At 40.0% G+C, this 17,399-nt stretch overlaps 1 protein-coding gene across 4 annotated transcripts in view; it reads right to left on the reverse strand.

The window, feature by feature from the left end:
- Positions 1–2,740: 2,740 nt before the first annotated feature.
- The window catches only part of csnk1g1 (casein kinase 1, gamma 1), a 32,790-nt gene continuing 18,131 nt past the window's right edge, over positions 2,741–17,399 (reverse strand). Inside the window, exons 5-14 of one of the 4 annotated variants that reach the window (XM_034221037.1) lie at positions 16,520–16,671; positions 13,577–13,811; positions 13,377–13,462; positions 12,856–12,940; positions 12,521–12,669; positions 12,311–12,418; positions 11,460–11,570; positions 9,662–9,768; positions 7,684–7,707; positions 2,741–6,896 (exon numbers count right to left, since the gene is read on the reverse strand). In XM_034221037.1, coding sequence (XP_034076928.1) covers positions 6,842–6,896; positions 7,684–7,707; positions 9,662–9,768; positions 11,460–11,570; positions 12,311–12,418; positions 12,521–12,669; positions 12,856–12,940; positions 13,377–13,462; positions 13,577–13,811; positions 16,520–16,671 — 1,112 coding nt within the window. In that variant the 3' untranslated portion in view covers positions 2,741–6,841. The remainder of the gene's footprint in view (positions 6,897–7,683; positions 7,708–9,661; positions 9,769–11,459; positions 11,571–12,310; positions 12,419–12,520; positions 12,670–12,855; positions 12,941–13,376; positions 13,463–13,576; positions 13,812–16,519; positions 16,672–17,399) is intronic. The other 3 variants (XM_034221039.1, XM_034221038.1, XM_034221040.1) reach the window with 3 other exon arrangements.

Below are 17,399 nucleotides of genomic sequence, written 5' to 3' on the forward strand. Positions count from 1 at the left end.
CAATATTGATGTATGACACAGAGCTTCCAGATCCATGGGTCTCCATCGCGGTTTCTGTACCATGGGTACCCCCATTCAGCGATTGATAAATTGATTACAGTTGATACTCTGAATAAAGAACAGATGTTTTGATTTTTCCTTTTCAGGTTGTTATACAATAAATGTCTGATTCTTCCTTTTCAGATTTTGAACAAATGTATTTGAATGAAATAAATGTATTACTAAGTGCCTTACTCTTGAATAAAGCGTAATGAAGTAAACTTAATTAATGTTAAAGATTGAGGACACTGTAACTTTACAGATTACAGATTGATCGATTCATCACTGTGAATGTATACCTTAACTAGGAACCTTAGCTGGATCTCTCATGATTCTGATTTATACCTCAATTGGATTTATTATAATCCTAAATTCTAATTGTGTTTTTAATAAGTAATTGCCTTGAAGTAAATCTTTGAGATGTAAACTGATTTAGAATTTTTGTTTGATGAATGAGATTAACTGAGTGATAAATGATAAAAGATCTTATTTTTGAAACATATATTTTGCTATTATATTTTTGTATTTCATGTGTGTTTATTATTGTGCTTTTTGACAAATTATGCCAAGTACTGAAGAGAGATGATTTTTCTAGTATGATTGACTGTATTCAATCATGGTGATTGAAGTGTTTTCAATCTTGTTTTACTTTTGATGTAATTGATGTAAGTGAGCCCACCCAACTCTGAAGACGCTTATTGATTTAAGTATTGACTGAAATATTCTTAGACTAGTGTTAATTGGTTATCATAAATTGATAAAAAGAATGAAACTGTGAGAGAACATTTTAATCCGATCTTGATTGTATAGAGTTTCTCAGCTTTTCTGAGAATCTGTCTTATTGCAAACATGCTTTTCGTTAAAGTCATAGGATCCTCTCTGTAAATTGAGGTCACAGGTCAATAAGCTTCTCTGTTCTTCCTGTGGGGGAGGGTTTCCTCTTCTCTCTACTTGTGAGACAAACAGGCCTTTTGTCCCGACATCTGGCATTCATTAAAGGAAAGCCCGCGTTATTCAAGGCCCCTCCCTTTCTCATGTAAGGTCCTGTGTTTCTGGCTTTGTCTTCAGAGATGACTTGGTGGCTGCACGGGCAGTGTGAAACCATGTAATCTCTCCGGCTGTATTTTCGTACTCTTTAATAAACTCTCAGTGTTTTGGCTAACGACGATCCAGTCTCCATCATTTCACCTCAGCATTGCTCCACAGAAGTTTTCCTCACAGGGGGGGTTCCAAATCCGGCAGGAGAAATTCCTGCTCTGAACATGTTATGTAGAGAACAGTGCAGATCTTCCCTATTGACACCAATAATACACTTTATTTTAGGGCACCTTTCAAAGCATTCAATGTCACCTTAAAATACAATTAAAAAAAAATATGAGTGGCATTACAATACAAACATGTGTTGAGTAGGGATATATAAAAATGATATTCAAAGGAGCAATTCAAGTGAGTGAAGCCAGTTTGAACACATTATCTTTTAGGCTTGATTGAAAATAACACAGTGTCTGTCTGACATGATCATGTGATATCATTACTGTTATATCATTGCTTACTATTCGTGGTTATCAGACACTTAAACAACAGAGAAGGTTTTAAGAAATAGGACTATTGACAAATCACATATTATCCTGTCATTGTCTGTTCTGTAGGAAGGAGGAATATAACAGAGTGGGACTGCACTCAAAAACGGAAGTTTGTTCCAATACGAAGATTGTGACTATCTGAAAAGTGTCCTTAAAACGAGCCTCCTCGCAATTGTATGCACATTATTTATTAATCCGTTTGCTGTTTAATCTGATGGGAAATATATCATTCAAAAGAGAGAAAAGCTTTTTAAACTAGACGAACGCTCAATACAGGCGATGACGTCACGTTTGCGCGTCCCCGCGAACAGGGCTTCAATCTACGGCAAGGCTTCAATCTACGGCACAACACCGGCCCTGAGCTCATATCATAGGTTCATATGCAACTCGCAAATATATTTCTCTCTCTTCGCTCCTCTCAATGTTGGTACGCAAATGCGCCTTTTTTCAAATGACACTGTGCTCTTTTATTGGCGGAGGCGCGCATGCGCACCAGTTATGTGCAGCCCTGGTTATAATAGTGTGTATCCTATGACTTTTTCATAAACTCAACTTTGCCTCTATTAACCCCACCTCTACTGTATGTCACATCACTTGAGAAAGTGCTGCTATCAGTTTCAGTACATCCTGGTCATGGTTACCGGATGTGCACAGTCTTGTCATTTTGAGTTTGATTGCTTTTGAGAAGAAAAAAAAAGTGACATTTTAGTTTGCATATTTTATCTAATTATGTATGTTATTTTGCTGCTGCGATCCCAGCATTCCTCTTAAGATCATCTTGTCATAGTGACTTTTAATTTAGAGCCGTACAACATCTTACCATTGACAACTTATTTTGCTAACCTGTCCTGTTTCTTGTACACCTAACTATTAAGCAATTGGCTTCATTTACAGTCTAAACATAAGCATCTGTTGTACACTTCAAGTTAACTGTCATATGTGATGTTGTAAAATTCCTGAAAATATGGAAGAGAAAACAATCTGGCAATAATCAGGTTATCAATTCAACATATTTAAAAATAACCCTGCAAGTCACCTCCCCTCCCAAATGTATATTTCTGCACCCACCCACTGAATTCATTATGTGTATATTTGCAATTTCATTAAAGTCAGATTACCATATTTGGAGCAATTTAATACAAAATAATTTGACAAAAAACGTTCCCACAAGGTGGAGAGATCTTTTATTTTTACATAAAAAAAGGGTGCAAACTGGAGTTTCCCTTTAGGTGTGGAGGGAATAAAAAGTGATTTTATAGGATTCATGTGTGACACACATTCTTTTATATGAATCCAAGGAGAGAACAAAAAAACAAAAGGCATCTTAAAAAAAAGGACCTTTACCTTTATGCAAATTAAAAGTATGAAACAATAAAAAGAAGAAATGTGGGTCCTTCATTCTTGAAGCCCTTAACAAACTCATTCAAATACATTTTGAAGTGACATTCATATTTCAACACAATAATATTTATTTACAGTTTTAAGATTTCTCTTAATCATAGCTCTGCAAACTAAATGTTGAGGGGAGGATAAACTCTTGAAGCTGTACAATTTGATTTTCCAGTCTGAGAGAAAAACATAATCAAAGAATACATGTTTTATATGGAATCCCAACAAAAAGAACAAAGAGTATAATTGTGAACTCTGTACAATTTACAATTTTCAAATAATCATCACAATATTGCAATAATGTTAACCTAAACCTCTCCCTCAAAGAATAATACAGTAAATCCAAGACAATCCTAAAGTACAGCAACAAGGAAAAAGTGCCAGAGAACCCATAAAGACCGAAGCCATTCATTCACACGTTGTCTGTCCATTGCGTTGATTTACACAGCTTCGACACAGTAATGCGACTTACCCACAACCAGAGCCATCAACACAAGTCCGATTGAAGTGAATACCAGAAATAATGAGAAATGGAATGTGCTGTGAGAAGACATGAATGTTATTTATATTACATGAGGACTGGAAGCCATAACGTCTCACTGACCCAACAGTATACGAGCCCGACAGGTGAGAAACTCAAGACAGTACGCTCGCTGTCGTCTCCAGGTAAGCCATGCAGATACAAAACACACAGAGTACTCCTATATCGCTCTGTACGAGGTCCAGACTCCAGAGAGAGAAAAGTAAATACATCAGAGTAATATTTCTATATCTAACATTTCAGCCAGGACCCACAGTTTAAGGAAGAATCAGACGCTGCGAAGACGACCGGTCACAAATCCAACACTGAAATAATAAACTTGGTCGACAAAATGGTGTTGGTTTCAACATTAAGAGAGAGAAACCAACCGAAGCTAATCATAAAACGCTTTTTCCAACACTCTTTAACAACCCTTAAAACACTTCCTGGTACTGAATTGAGCCACGTTGCTCTGGGATTTGTGAACATGTCAAGGACACAAGGTGGAGTGCGATGGTCAAAAAAACATTCAACTTCATATTTTCCTGGCACGGGCAAAAGGCATGGGCCAGTAGTAGTCTCAGGAATGGCACTCGGGGAATTCAGGGGGAACGTCGAAGGCTATTATAGTCTTGATATCCATCTCACTACACAGAAATACTTCCAACTTTTCACAGGTAGCTGGAGTGAAACAGTCCGGGTGTGCTGATGCTTTGTGGGGAGAGTCACAGGCAGCAGATGTTACATGTGTAGGAACAAATAAAGGATTTTAATGGATTGGAATACATTATGGTTAATATTTCACAGAAACAAAAGTGTGATTTTAACCTCCATCCAACTCCTCTGGGTAAACCATGAACCCAACACTGGCACAGGACTCCACAGTCTGACATCTGTCCAACACACTCACGAGGCACTAAGACATCTCAAGGAGATGAATACCTGTCATTCAAATAGCCCATTTTCCCATCAAATCCCCTAAAAATGTATGGATTTACTATGAAAATGACCAAGAAAATGCAAAAAAAAAACATAAAAGGTCCCGTAGATATTCATATTCAAGTACTTTCAATAACACAATAACTTAGACCCCGGAGTAACTGACATATCAGGGCTGAGAATAAACCAAAAGCTATACAGTGTAAATACACGCAACAAGCAGGTTTACATACTGATTCATTGAGTCTGCAACATCTACAACATTGTATTTCCAAAGATGATGGAGCAGGTCCACAAAACACCAAATCTAGCACTCTGCTAGGATCAGATTCATATAGGACGTTTGTGTGTGTGTGTGTGTGTGTGTGCATGCGTGTGTGCAGAGAGGAAGTAGGAAGGTGTCATGGCACAACAAAGGAGTGGGTGGGGATAAAAGTCAATTTAAAGTGTATTCCCTGCACCCTATAGGAAAGCCTAGCACGCATAGGCAGCTACAATTAAAGTAATAAGCACGTTAAAGTTCAGTACTAAGAAGGCAGGGTCTCGTCAGGGAAAGCCGAGTCAACAAATGTAGTGCAGTCATGGTCTCAAGCTTCTTTTTTTTAACCCTCTCTTTCCCCATAAAACCATGGCTATTTGGAATGAAAAAAAAAAATTGCATTCAACAAATTCACATTAGCAAGATATCAAATAAAAAAATAAAAACACCTATGTATGGAAATTCACTCTCTGTTAGGAGGATAGGCAAGGTGACATATCGAGGATATTGTTTCAAGGCAGTCCTCCATGACACTAAATAAAAATAAAAATGGTATGGACAGCCCCCGCTGACAGTGGAGAGGGACCAGGGGTTCAGCAGAGTCGCCCAAATTTAAAACATGGCTTTGCAGCACAGGGGTCAGGGACGACTTAATACAGATTATTACACCAAACCTTCCATTTGGCATTGCTCTCTCTTGGGAATACATCCTACGTGTTGCAAGGGAATTAATTAACTACTCCGATACTAGTTGGCGAACTTCACTATACAAGAGACCCCAAAAAGATGCACTCCAGGTCACACAACCATCATGCTGTACTCTGGCGATGTGACAGGTTGGTGTGGGGGGGGCGGGGTTAAGGCATTGGACAGTAGCGTGGAGCGGCTGTGAATCGATCTCCAAAGCACATCACGCCAGTTTCTCTTGTCACTCCAAAGCAACATCCCCCAGTGTCTTCCGGTGAAGAGTCCATTTTTACCATCACATTATTAAGATTAACAACATTTAAGACCCTCCCCCTCTAATCCACTTAGTTTTGGTCAAACTTTTTTCCTTTTTTTAAACATTGGTCTTAACTTCTAAATCGCAATTTCCTTCCCATGCGCATGACAGATTGTATAAATGCTCCATTTGCATTTCTGTCCATACATTCAGTGTGTATGTTTTGAGATTTAGTAAGAAAACGGGTGGCAACCAAGAGATAAATAGCGTAAATAGCACATTGTTTTTAAGCCCGTGAACAAGTGTCAGGTCGCTGCTCGTTATCACAAAGCCGACAGGAGCAAGACTGCATGTGAGTCGAAAGAGACTGTAGTGTGTTTTTAGCGGCGTGGTTAAGGAAAGTGCTTTAACCAAGCAAGGTGAGCAGAAGTCCTTCTCAGAGACCACAGTGCAGGAGGCGTCTCTGGGCTTCTGTCCTCTCAGGCCCCGGGTCCCAGTGCCAAGGTTGACCCCTTTGGAGGAAAAAAGTGCAGGAGCCAAATGGCTGACTGATGCTCTTTCTGCCTGAAGATAGGCAGTTACACTCTTGGCTCCTTGTGTGTTCAGGTTTACATTCAGTCCCACGCCAGGAATGACCAAAAAGGGCATCGAGTCAAAATGAGTTGGCAAACTAATGAGGAGCAAACCACTTTGAACTGGGACTTGACAGATGGAAAATTAAGACATGATTGTGTGGGACAAGCAAAGAAATGACAGGCTGAAGGTGGCAACACTCCACGGGAAGATCTGTCTCTTCCTTTGCAATACCATGGAAGAGAAACGGGAGCAAAAATCATCCAAAAATAAAATAAAAAGTAAAAAAGCTGGGTTCTTGGGAGAAAATAATAATAATTTCTTCTGCAAAAAAAAAAAAGGTTCCCCGTTTGGACGAGTGGCCGGCAAAACATTCCAACAAATGTAGGAGGAAAAAAAATAAAAGAAGACTCCCATCAAAAGACACAAGCGCCTTGTCCTTCTCAACAAACCATTTTTACCGGGCCCCTCCAGAGGACAATTCAATCAAGACCTTTCGGTTGTCTCCCCTTATTATTCTGAATGGGACCTTATTGATTTCTGAGATCACAATCAACGGAGCGGGACACAGAGCGTTTCAGGTCGGTGGTGGAGGATCATTTCTGCCTCGGCGTGTTCTTCTTCCGTTTTCGCTTGAAGAAGCAGCAGCACCTGCGGACAGAGACACACATTAAACCCATATGGAGATGAGAGGGGCTTCAGATGAAGCACAAAGAAAGAACAAACACGAGCGGGCTGCTTCAATTACAGTGTTGAATATCACAAGAACTGAAATAGAGTCTTTCAAATCTGGACAGATGTGTTTTTGGGATCATAATAGTGAGAACTGCAGCTGGCAAAAAGTTTGATTAGAAAAAAATCAAAGGCTGCAGCAGTGAAGAAAACATTTCTCCTATGTAAAATAAAATGGAGCAGTGCACACAAAGAGCACAAGACAACGTGAGCCTCAACGGCCAATGAACATACAAAGACAAACCAGCTGTTGATCAAGACATAGGACAGTGACTGGGAACTCTTCGATTAATTCATTAACAATAAATAATGATGCACCATGCAACAAGAGTTTAAAGACCTTAAATCTGGAGCCAAATGTTCTGTGAAAGAGCGATATCTGATCCCCTACAAATATAGCAGGGGCTCATGAAAAAGGTGATTTAGTAAACCTATATCAAAGTCACTTGTTGATTCCTTCTGCACTGAGGGGAGGTCAAGTTTGAATAATCCTGCTCACATGACAGCACTGTTTACAGTATTCTTCACTGATCTGTCACTGGGCAGAAAAGAGCACAGACTTGGGAATAGAGTAGAGAGTGGCATTATTATTGTACCAGTGAGAGTCTGGTTACAATAGTTAAAATAACAACTCCACTGGACCCCAGCCTACGATGTCCACTCCCTGTCCCATGAATCTGATGTGGACGAGCAGAGAGGGACTCACCACAGGTTGAGCATTTTCACGCAGCTACAGAAGAAGAAAGAGTGTAAAGAGAAAAGAAAGATAGATTAATACAGCAAGACCAAGATGATGGACTGGGCACATGCCACACAAACACACACAGACCAACGGGACTCCAGTGGACACAGAGAGGGGACGTTGGAGAGGTTAAAGGAGAAAAGATCTCAGAGGAAGTTACAGAACGTCAGATTTCTTATCCCAGATCTCCTGCCTGTTAGAAGATAAAGATAAGTGGTGTAGTGTGTATGCTACATTTGCTAAATAATGTGTATTTACCAAACTTTTAAAACTACTTGGTCTGCATCCTGAATACAAACAAATCAATTGCCCTTATGATTTAATTATCTATTTATTTCCAGTGTCTTTTTTCTTGTGTTTCTCAATGTCAGATATCAAATGCCTTTTTCTGTCTCGAAAATGGTTGGTGCACATCAATGAAAGTAAGTGCTTTCAACCATTCATAATCAATCCATCAGTAATATAGTTTGATAACTATTGATGAAGTTAATTTGGAAGCACAATTAAAAGTCTTAGCTGGTCTTTAGTACATGACTTTAGTCACTGTATTGTCAATCTGCTGTCCAATCAACTATGTCAACAGGAAGTCACTGTCGCACCACAAGCTGTAAAACCTGTCAAAAATAACAGTTTTGGGAAGAGACAATTTATATTAAACATAATTGCCATACATTTGTAAATATAGGAATAACTTTGCTTTATTTAGATAGTTAGAGTTACTACTTTAAACAAATGCTATTTTTTGTAGATGATAGAATCACCAAAACCCAAAGTATATCCAACCTGATCCAGCACTAATCCCAAGAGAACTACGCCATTGGCATTCATTCACTCTACAAACATTATAATAACTCAAAATGCAAATCCTTAATTAAACTGTATCAGATGCATGATTTGCATTAATGACTTCATGTTTTTGTATCGGACGTCAACAAACGCGCTGTTAATAATATCAAACAACCGCATGAATGGAGACAACAGGAGGAAGGCCTGTCATCTGGGCAGAAACAGAACGAGTGCAGATTTAAATGAATGAACCTGTGGGAAATTCATGACAACACTTTCTTTCTTTTTTTTTTTTAACAGTGGCTTTGATGGACTCAGATGGCAAAGATCTTTACAATATGTATTATAGTAACTCCAACAAAGCTTGACATTTTCCTTTTCATTTGAAATACATTTCTCTCATTTTAAATGGTTAACTGGCTCACTGATAATATATGATAAAGCACCATTTTCAGCACAAATCTGCCTTACTGTATCATCAAGCAGCCTCTAATACAAACGGTGCCTTTTCACCTTTATTATAAATATACTTTTGTCTCAGAGATGACTTTCTTGGATCAGCTCTTCACAGTTGTACCCCGTGCACAGTTGGCAGCCAGCCATGCTGAAGACTAGGAACCATAGCAGTTTAGCTTCCAACTCTGAGTTTCTTTCCCTCCATGTTTGCCTCAAAAGTGACTGATACGATGACATCATTAGCATAATCTTTGTACATGTGACTAAGTTCAAGTTGCCACACGGACAATCTGGTGTGACATCAACTGGCTGCTTCCACAATACGCTCACAGAATCAGCTTGCATGGATCATCACTGACACTGTTAGACATGATGATCAACAGTGGAGTGTTTCTTTGAGAAGGTCATGCTGCTAAAAAGGGACTGGCTGCCAGTGTAGTCTGTGTTGGGCTGCTCAGGCGACGGGTATGAGAGTCTTAATATCTAATTAAGGAAACAGCGAAGAAACAGGCAGCAGTCAAGATCAGAAACTCGCACAAGTAGACAGAAGATGAGAGGAGAAGGATAACAGCTGAGGGGAGGGGGCTGTCACAATTCAACAGCTTAGCAGAGAGTGGTGAGAGACAGAGAGGAAGAGCGGGAGAGAAAGGAAGAGGCAGATGGACATATTGGAGAGATGTGGCGAGCGTATGACACATACTTGGCCTCGTCGACCACTTCCACCTCTGCCTGAGCTGTGATGGGAGCGTTGGAATGAACCGTCAGGGGATCGTCTGCATTCAGCTCCCCGTTGGTCGAGCTGACCACCTGTGGCACAGACGCGTGTTACTTCAAAGCTCTAAAGGAGATGTTCAGGCCAGAACCAACGAAGAACTCGTCCAGCTGTGATGGAGACTTCCTCTGGATAAACACTACATTTAATGTTACTTTACCAAATGACTTTACTTTTATTGTTTATTATTCTGTTTTTGAAATTCACTTTCCAGTCTGTATGCCAGTATAGAGGAAAACTGTAAAAGTATAAACCCTTTGCAAAATCAAAAATACATGGATGAAAGATATGACACCAAACTGCCACCAGCGGACAAACTACAGTATGCAAAGCTATTGGTGGTTTCACCTGTAGAAGAAATGCATAATAATTATTTCAAAAATGTGTCTTTTGTGCATAGGTGTGCTCAGTGTACGCCTTTGTGATTCTCATCTATTTGAAACCATTAAATTCCATTCATGATGCAAAAAATGTACAAAAATCTTCTGCTGAAGGAAGGACATTAAATTAGAGTGAATTTCATTTAGCAGAAAAGCCAGACATCTACTGTAGCCTGCACTGTACACACCTATGCAGACAGAACATATGGAAGACAGTCTTTGGTAATGGCTATAAGGCAAAATAACACCAGAATGTTCCTTAATGTTCAATGACCCTCTTCAACTAAAGAGCATGCACTAAGCGGGCTGAGCCGGGTCGCCCTGCCATGCAAAAGAGGGCTTCTTGATCTGCAAGGAATGTCCAAGCGCGATGACCTGAAATCAAAATGCCACTACCAGGCCTGCTGTTCAAAAAGCTTCATCACATTTTCACCATCTGGGGTGGGTGGCACCAGATGACATGCATATGGTGGAGCAGAAAAAAAGAACATTTCCCAGCATGGGCTAAAGGGGGGGAGGAGGGGGGAGTTTATGGTTGTAGATCTGTCTCACATGCCAGGCTAAAATACAAAATAAACATTGTGTCCTGTTATTAACTGTTGTACATCTGCTTGTTAATGAGATATGGTCAAAGTAATTAGAAATACCTAATTTCAATCGCTCTTATGGAATCGAGTCGACAGGGCAAGTCTATTTATAATAATGCAGAATCACTTTTTGTAAATGTTTCGGTAAACTTAAAAATAACTTTTTCATATTTTCTCAAATTGTCACTATATCCTGACAGTATGGCGCTAGAGAGATAATGTGTGCAAATGTTTTATATTTCTCTCTTTCCCCCCATTAATATGTATTTGCCATTCCACAGCTCCAAAGTCTCTGACAAAGTAGCACACAACTATGAACCTAAACAGCGCTGATCAAATACAGAACAAGATACTACATTTCTTGTCTGAAGTGCTTTCATATCTTTTTTAATGAACTTTTTGAGCTGGCTGCCATGATATAAACAAATGAGCCGAAACCAATCACCGTCCACTGGAGCTTTGTTTAATCAAATGAGGTTCAATATGATTGACACAGCGTAACAGACTCCTCGGCTCCGATTGGTTAATTTACCAGATAATTGTTCTCATATACTACAATCAGGATATAGTAACAGATTCATTTTTTTTTTTAAACAAGTCACCATCTTCAGCGTTGAAAAGGTTCAACACATATATAAGTGATGCAGCCAAGTGTTGCTAGGACTTTGACTTATTTATTTTAGATTAGATTCTATGAGACAGATCTGACTCCACAGAGATCGGGTGGGGGGTGTGGTTGATCAGGTGAGGGGTGTATACCTGCACTGAGCCCCCGTGCCTGTCCGCTGCCAGGTGGGAGGTCAGGTAGGAGGAGTTTGCTTGGCGTGTGGGCTGCACCTCCCATGCTCCTCGTCGGTCTGAGGCTGCTGTCTGCTCAGGGGCGTCGGTGATGTGAGGGGGAGTGGCATTGGGGGTGCGATGGTAGAGGGTGGGGGTGGTGATGGAATAATTGCGTTAGGAAAGATGGATATTTGGGTGTGCGAGGTCAGGTACCATGCAAAGCAGCATGAGAAATGGAGAACAAAAAATGTAACAAAAATAAAAGTGAATAAAACTCAAAGCAACGCTTCAGCCAAAGAATTGAACCAGAAACTAATGAGCTCAAAGCCAAACGAGGGTAAGTTCTTAAACTTAATGTCCTTTTATTTTGAATATAAAATAAACCTATATTATAATTTATTTTATGAGAAAAGTTGTTTGACGAGTTGTCTTTGTACAAGCAATTAACAGTAGGAATCAAATACACACATTCGTGTTTACACATGTGCAAAGGGGAACTGCAGTCCCTTAGAAATGCTGTAATTATTGCAATGAAATATATTTAAAAAAAAGAAATGCTTTACACTCATACAGTATTACATTCTTTACGTGCTTTACAACTCATATAATATAATTTTATTTAGTGATAACGATAACTTCCTGATAACGGCGGAATCCTGAGTATAAGCTTATGCGTTACAGTTCCCTTAATCGCAGGTTAGATTAAAGGTCACCCTAAAACCTGACATCTTTTCAATAGGGGGATATGTATGGTTGTCATTCATACATATATACAAGATGTGATTGAACCCTTGATTTCACTCCAAAAAAAGACCAAAAGGCGGGTGTACCTGGTTTCTAATGGGTGGGTGCTGTGTGGGCCGGTCTCTGTGAGGATGGGTCTCTCTCGTCACAGCAGAGGCTGCCGAGTCTATGTGGGTAGACCCCACTGGTGTGGGCTGAGGGGAAATATCACCAGTTAAATCCTGTTCATTTTAGCTTGGTAAAAAAAATGGTTTGTCCAAATTAAAACGTGTCTGTTGTTTATGTGCGTTACTTACTATGTGCCTGCCAACCCAGTCGTAGGTGTAATCAAAGGTGTATCCCTTCCTCTCAAACAGTTCGGTGAACAGAGTCCGCAGATAATCATAGTCCGGCTTTTCAAAGAAGTCCAACCGTCTCACATATCGCAGGTAGGTGGCCATCTCCTCTGAATTAAAAAATAGAAGAATGGTTTCACCTTTTATATGGATATTAAAATCCTAATAGTGAGATGACATTTAAAAACATTTGATCTGGAAACGTCCAGTAGTAAAAGGTTAAATCAGAGGCTATGCGATCATTTTCAAGCTTTTCAGCATGATCCATAAATAAATCACATCCATCGTCAGTGTACCTGGGAAGTTCTCACAGAGGACCTCGATGGGAGTGTTTCGTTTGGTGTCTCCAATCTTCTGGTATCGCTCTTTCAATGTGTCTGCCTGCAGCGCAATCAAAACAAGAAGAAATTTGAACAAATTCTGATGTCTGACGAGCATTAATCAGAATGATATGACAATTCCTAATATAGACTGCTTAAAATACATCTTAAATCATTACTGTACAGATTAGTGGATTACACAAAGGGACAATTTGTTTATTTCCAATTCATACTATCACCTCTTATTTCTCTTTAGTTGCAGCAAAAACACAAATTTTATTTTTATATTTACATTGTTTCACTTGTAAACTCGATTTGGACTAACACAAACTGCCTGAAATCTGATTCTAAAATTGTTCATAACCAACTTCAATTAAAACAACATTGGTGCTCTGAAGGTTGCAGACCAGATCACTTCAGCTCTCAGATGTGTACATGGCATGCTTTTCTAAAAAGGATAATACTGATTTTGAAACACTTCCATGTACTTGGCATACCTTCAGTCCTTGCCATGGTAGGCTCCCACGAAGGAAATACATGAACATGTGGCCTAAGGCCTCCAGGTCATCTCGCCGGCTTTGCTCTATATCAATAGATTTGATAACATTTCACTGAGAAACTTCAAGAAATAACCACAAACCACATTGCATAATAAACATGTTAGACAAATACAGAATTAAAACAAAGCTAGTCTTACCTTTGCCTAAATGTGTATTGATAGACATATAACGGGCAGTGCCAGTCAGGCTCTTATGCTCCCTGTATGGAATGTGTTTTTTGGTCTCGGGGTCGATGTACTCTTTGGCCAGACCAAAGTCAATGATGTGGATGATGTTTTCCTTTTTATTCCCTTGCCGTCCGATGAGAAAGTTTTCAGGTTTTACATCTCTATAGATGAGGTTTTTAGAGTGCACATACTCCATTCGAGAAATCTGATGGGAGAGAATACAGCAAAATCAACATTGACAAAAATCAGATATAATCACAATCCAGAACACAAAGTCAGCAGAGCGGGAGTCAACAGGTCACAATCACTCAAAACTGACATTTCAATGAAAGTCCACTGTCAGTCCTATCTAGAACATAGTATTCCTTATCGAATCCATGTCCGCATTATTACACATTAATGGTGCATACCACCAATTCACTCATGAAGATCAGTTTATTAGTCATTGTTTTATACGCAGCCTGTAGTAAATGCCTCTGTGGTTTTGTCAGGGAGACTTGGAGACTAACAATGTATGACAGAAACATCAACTTTTAAAAAAGGCATGAGGGTATTCTCATTAGGCAATGTTTAATGAAAAATGCAATTGAGTTGCATTATGGGAAATCCAGAATTCAGTGTTTTACCCATACCCATAAAAACAAAGACATACATTCTTGGTCTGTGCGACATACATTTTTACTGTTAGTTTTTCTGTCTCTAAATAGTGTCTTTCTTTATGAAAGGTATATGGTAATGCCAGAGCAGCCCTTGAAAGACATAAAGACATGCTGAAAGACACGAACCTTATTACCAAAAACAAAACGACCACAGAACAAATTATTTTTATGAAATCCCTGACGTTAAATTGTGAGCTGGGTCGAACAATGATAATTTATCATGAATGTTTTACAATTAATCAATGAACGCTTTAGTCCATTAAATGTCTCAAAGGTGACAAATCATCTACAAAGTAGTCAATTAATTTATGCTGATTCACCAATGATTAATTGACTCACTGCTTGAGCACTTTGCTGCACAGCTCCAGCAGTGAGCCATTAAAGACCATTATGCAATAGGATCTCATGAGCCGGGCCAGGGCAGTACATCCTTCACCACCCTTCGTCAGATCAAGGTCATCTTCGAACTCGGCATACATTTTGATCTCAACTATAGTTCTGTAAAGTTTCATGACTGCATCTTGCAGGGTTGAGACGCCATGACAACATCTTCCTACAGACAGATATATACACATTACGAAGTACTAAAAGCTTATGTGGTAGTTCCCACAACAGAAGGTATCTCCAGGAGCACATTTTGCCCTGGTGATACACACACAGACTCCCAAGGTGAAAACAATACCAGCCTCACTGCCGTGGCTGGTAATTACTATCCCACAACAAAAGCCTCTCTTGATGTGGAGCCAGAATTTCAAGCCACTAGCTGAGATGTGAAACCTTCCTGCTAGGACTTCAAAAGCACAAGGCATCAAGATCAAAACAACGTGTTTGTAGATTAAATCTTAACAAAGCGCTCAGAGCAGTTACCATCGATAAAAAAAGGAAAATGTGTAGGAGAACGGGCACACAGCACTTAGGCCACGTTTACACGGAGACGAAAAACAACGAACCTTAGTCGATATCAAAAAAGTCTTCCATCCACATGGAATCGGCTCAAGAAACGTGTCCGTCCACACGAGACCACTCTACCCGCTGTAGTACATATGCCGGGCTTGTAAGTGGTGCTGTACTTCCGCCACAAAATACAACAAAAGCAGCGAATAAGACCTCCCGAGCATGGTTGCCTGGTTGCCCTTCTGTTTATGCTCCGCGGTGGATTTAGCAACATGTAGTTCATGTAGTTCTCCATGTCCACTTGTTGCTGATGGTTGTGGTAGAGGAGCTGTAGATTTTTGCACTAACATCTGTATCATGGTCAGTAGCGTCTGGAGCACGAAAGCAACCCTGTGATCCGCCATTGTTGTTGTTGTTGTTGTTGTTGTTGGAGAAACACATCAGCAATGACGCGGGTGACGCAAGGGTGAACAGCAGAGGTGGGGAGAGGCGGGGCTATGGCTTCATCGTTATCAGGAAATTATCGTATAGGACGTACACACGGCCCCCCAGAGCGTTTCGTCCGCAGATCTACCCACCATGGGAGCCGTTATCGTTTGAGGGCTCCGTTTCCGCGGTTCCGTTACGGCCTCGTGTGGACGAACCGTCCATACGATAGAGAACTGTAGCGGATAACACCCGTTTCGTCTCAGTGTAAACGTGGCATTATTGAGGGATTACTCACTTCAGCCAAAAAATAAAGAGGAAGACCAACGTGATAAATACAGAGGAGAGATTGGCTGAGATGCAGGCTTTGTGTGCAGTTTTGTAGATTTCCTTACGAATTTGCAGGGGATATCTTCATTACAAGGGCACTGCAGATTTTATGCTGACAAAATGAAATGCTGGAAAATCAGACCTAATGATAGTCAGTGATAGTGAGTCTGACCACGTGTACACTGTCAGATTGCTAATTTGCAGTGGTAACCCACCTGTTCAATGGGTCTCTGGGGGAAGGACTTTGTGTATAAATAAAGAATAATTTGTTGAGCTGTAGGCACCAAAACAATGTAACAGCTATAGGAAAATTGTATTTGGGGCCTTGATTCAATCCGCAGAAAGGCAGAACCCGGCCATTATGTCAGACAGACATTGTCTTATTTTCCTTAAAGAAATGCATCTTATTTAGTAGCTTTCTTCTGCCCTTTTTTTATTTCCCACTACTGCTAATTGCTTTTAAAATGAAACACAATTTGTGCTCCATCTTGGGCGTTCATTTTCAGAAGATAGTCGAGTAAGTGTAAGAGTTGAGTCTCATAGTCTTAATAAGTTAGTGTAAGCTATTTAAAAACATCTTACTGTGTAACATCTTTGAACTCACCAGCTGAATAGCTATCATTAAAACAGTCTTCAGTGAAAAGGTCCGGTCACAAAGGTCAAACAGGTCCTCTAGACTGGGGCCCAGCAGCTCCAGAACCATGGCGTTGTATTTCCCACAGGGCCCAAAGTAGAACACCTGGGGCACGCCTTCAGCTGAAACACAAGGAGAAAGCCATTAGACTTCAAAGAGAGTGGACAGAGCTGTACTTGTACATTTGTCTTCACAAGCTTTTATAGTTCAATCATGAGTTTGCAAGTGATGCACTGTTGAAGGAAAAGCAAAACCATTAAGTAGATGATAACAACAAATCATTTTGTATGTCAGTTGTATAAACTAGTGGGGAGTTTATTATTCCAGTCTCTCTTGACTAATGATATTTCTAAGTTCAGTCCAGGGTGAACCATAAGGGGCCTCAGAGAGGAGGGGGGGCACCACAAGGTTACTGAGGATAGGGAGCAGAGAAAGCTGCTAGGTAAAGATTAACCTTAGAAGTGAAATGCAGCACAGTCAGTGCCTGCAAATAAAACTGTGTCACTCCTCTACTGCAGGCTGAAAACTCATCTTTTCACTCCCTCATATAACATTCTCCCAACTGAATTATATCCTCTCCGTTCTTCTCACTGCAATTGCTCTAAATCCCTTCCATCTGTCACCTTGGCTCTCATTTTAGATCTTTACAATGCAGTTTGGGGTTGTGTGGTCAGTCTAATGCTATAATAATAATAATAATAATAATAATGGGTCCTGGGCTCTGACCTATTATACTCCTTTGTATTGGTTGTTTATAATACTGGTGATCTGGAAATTAAATCTAACTGTACAGTTACACTTCCAGATAAAGTGAGTGAGCTTTAAGCCTACAAGTATAATATAAAGGGTG

This window comes from Gymnodraco acuticeps, unplaced genomic scaffold, assembly GCF_902827175.1.
Source record: "Gymnodraco acuticeps unplaced genomic scaffold, fGymAcu1.1, whole genome shotgun sequence".
Lineage (NCBI taxonomy): Eukaryota > Metazoa > Chordata > Actinopteri > Perciformes > Bathydraconidae > Gymnodraco > Gymnodraco acuticeps.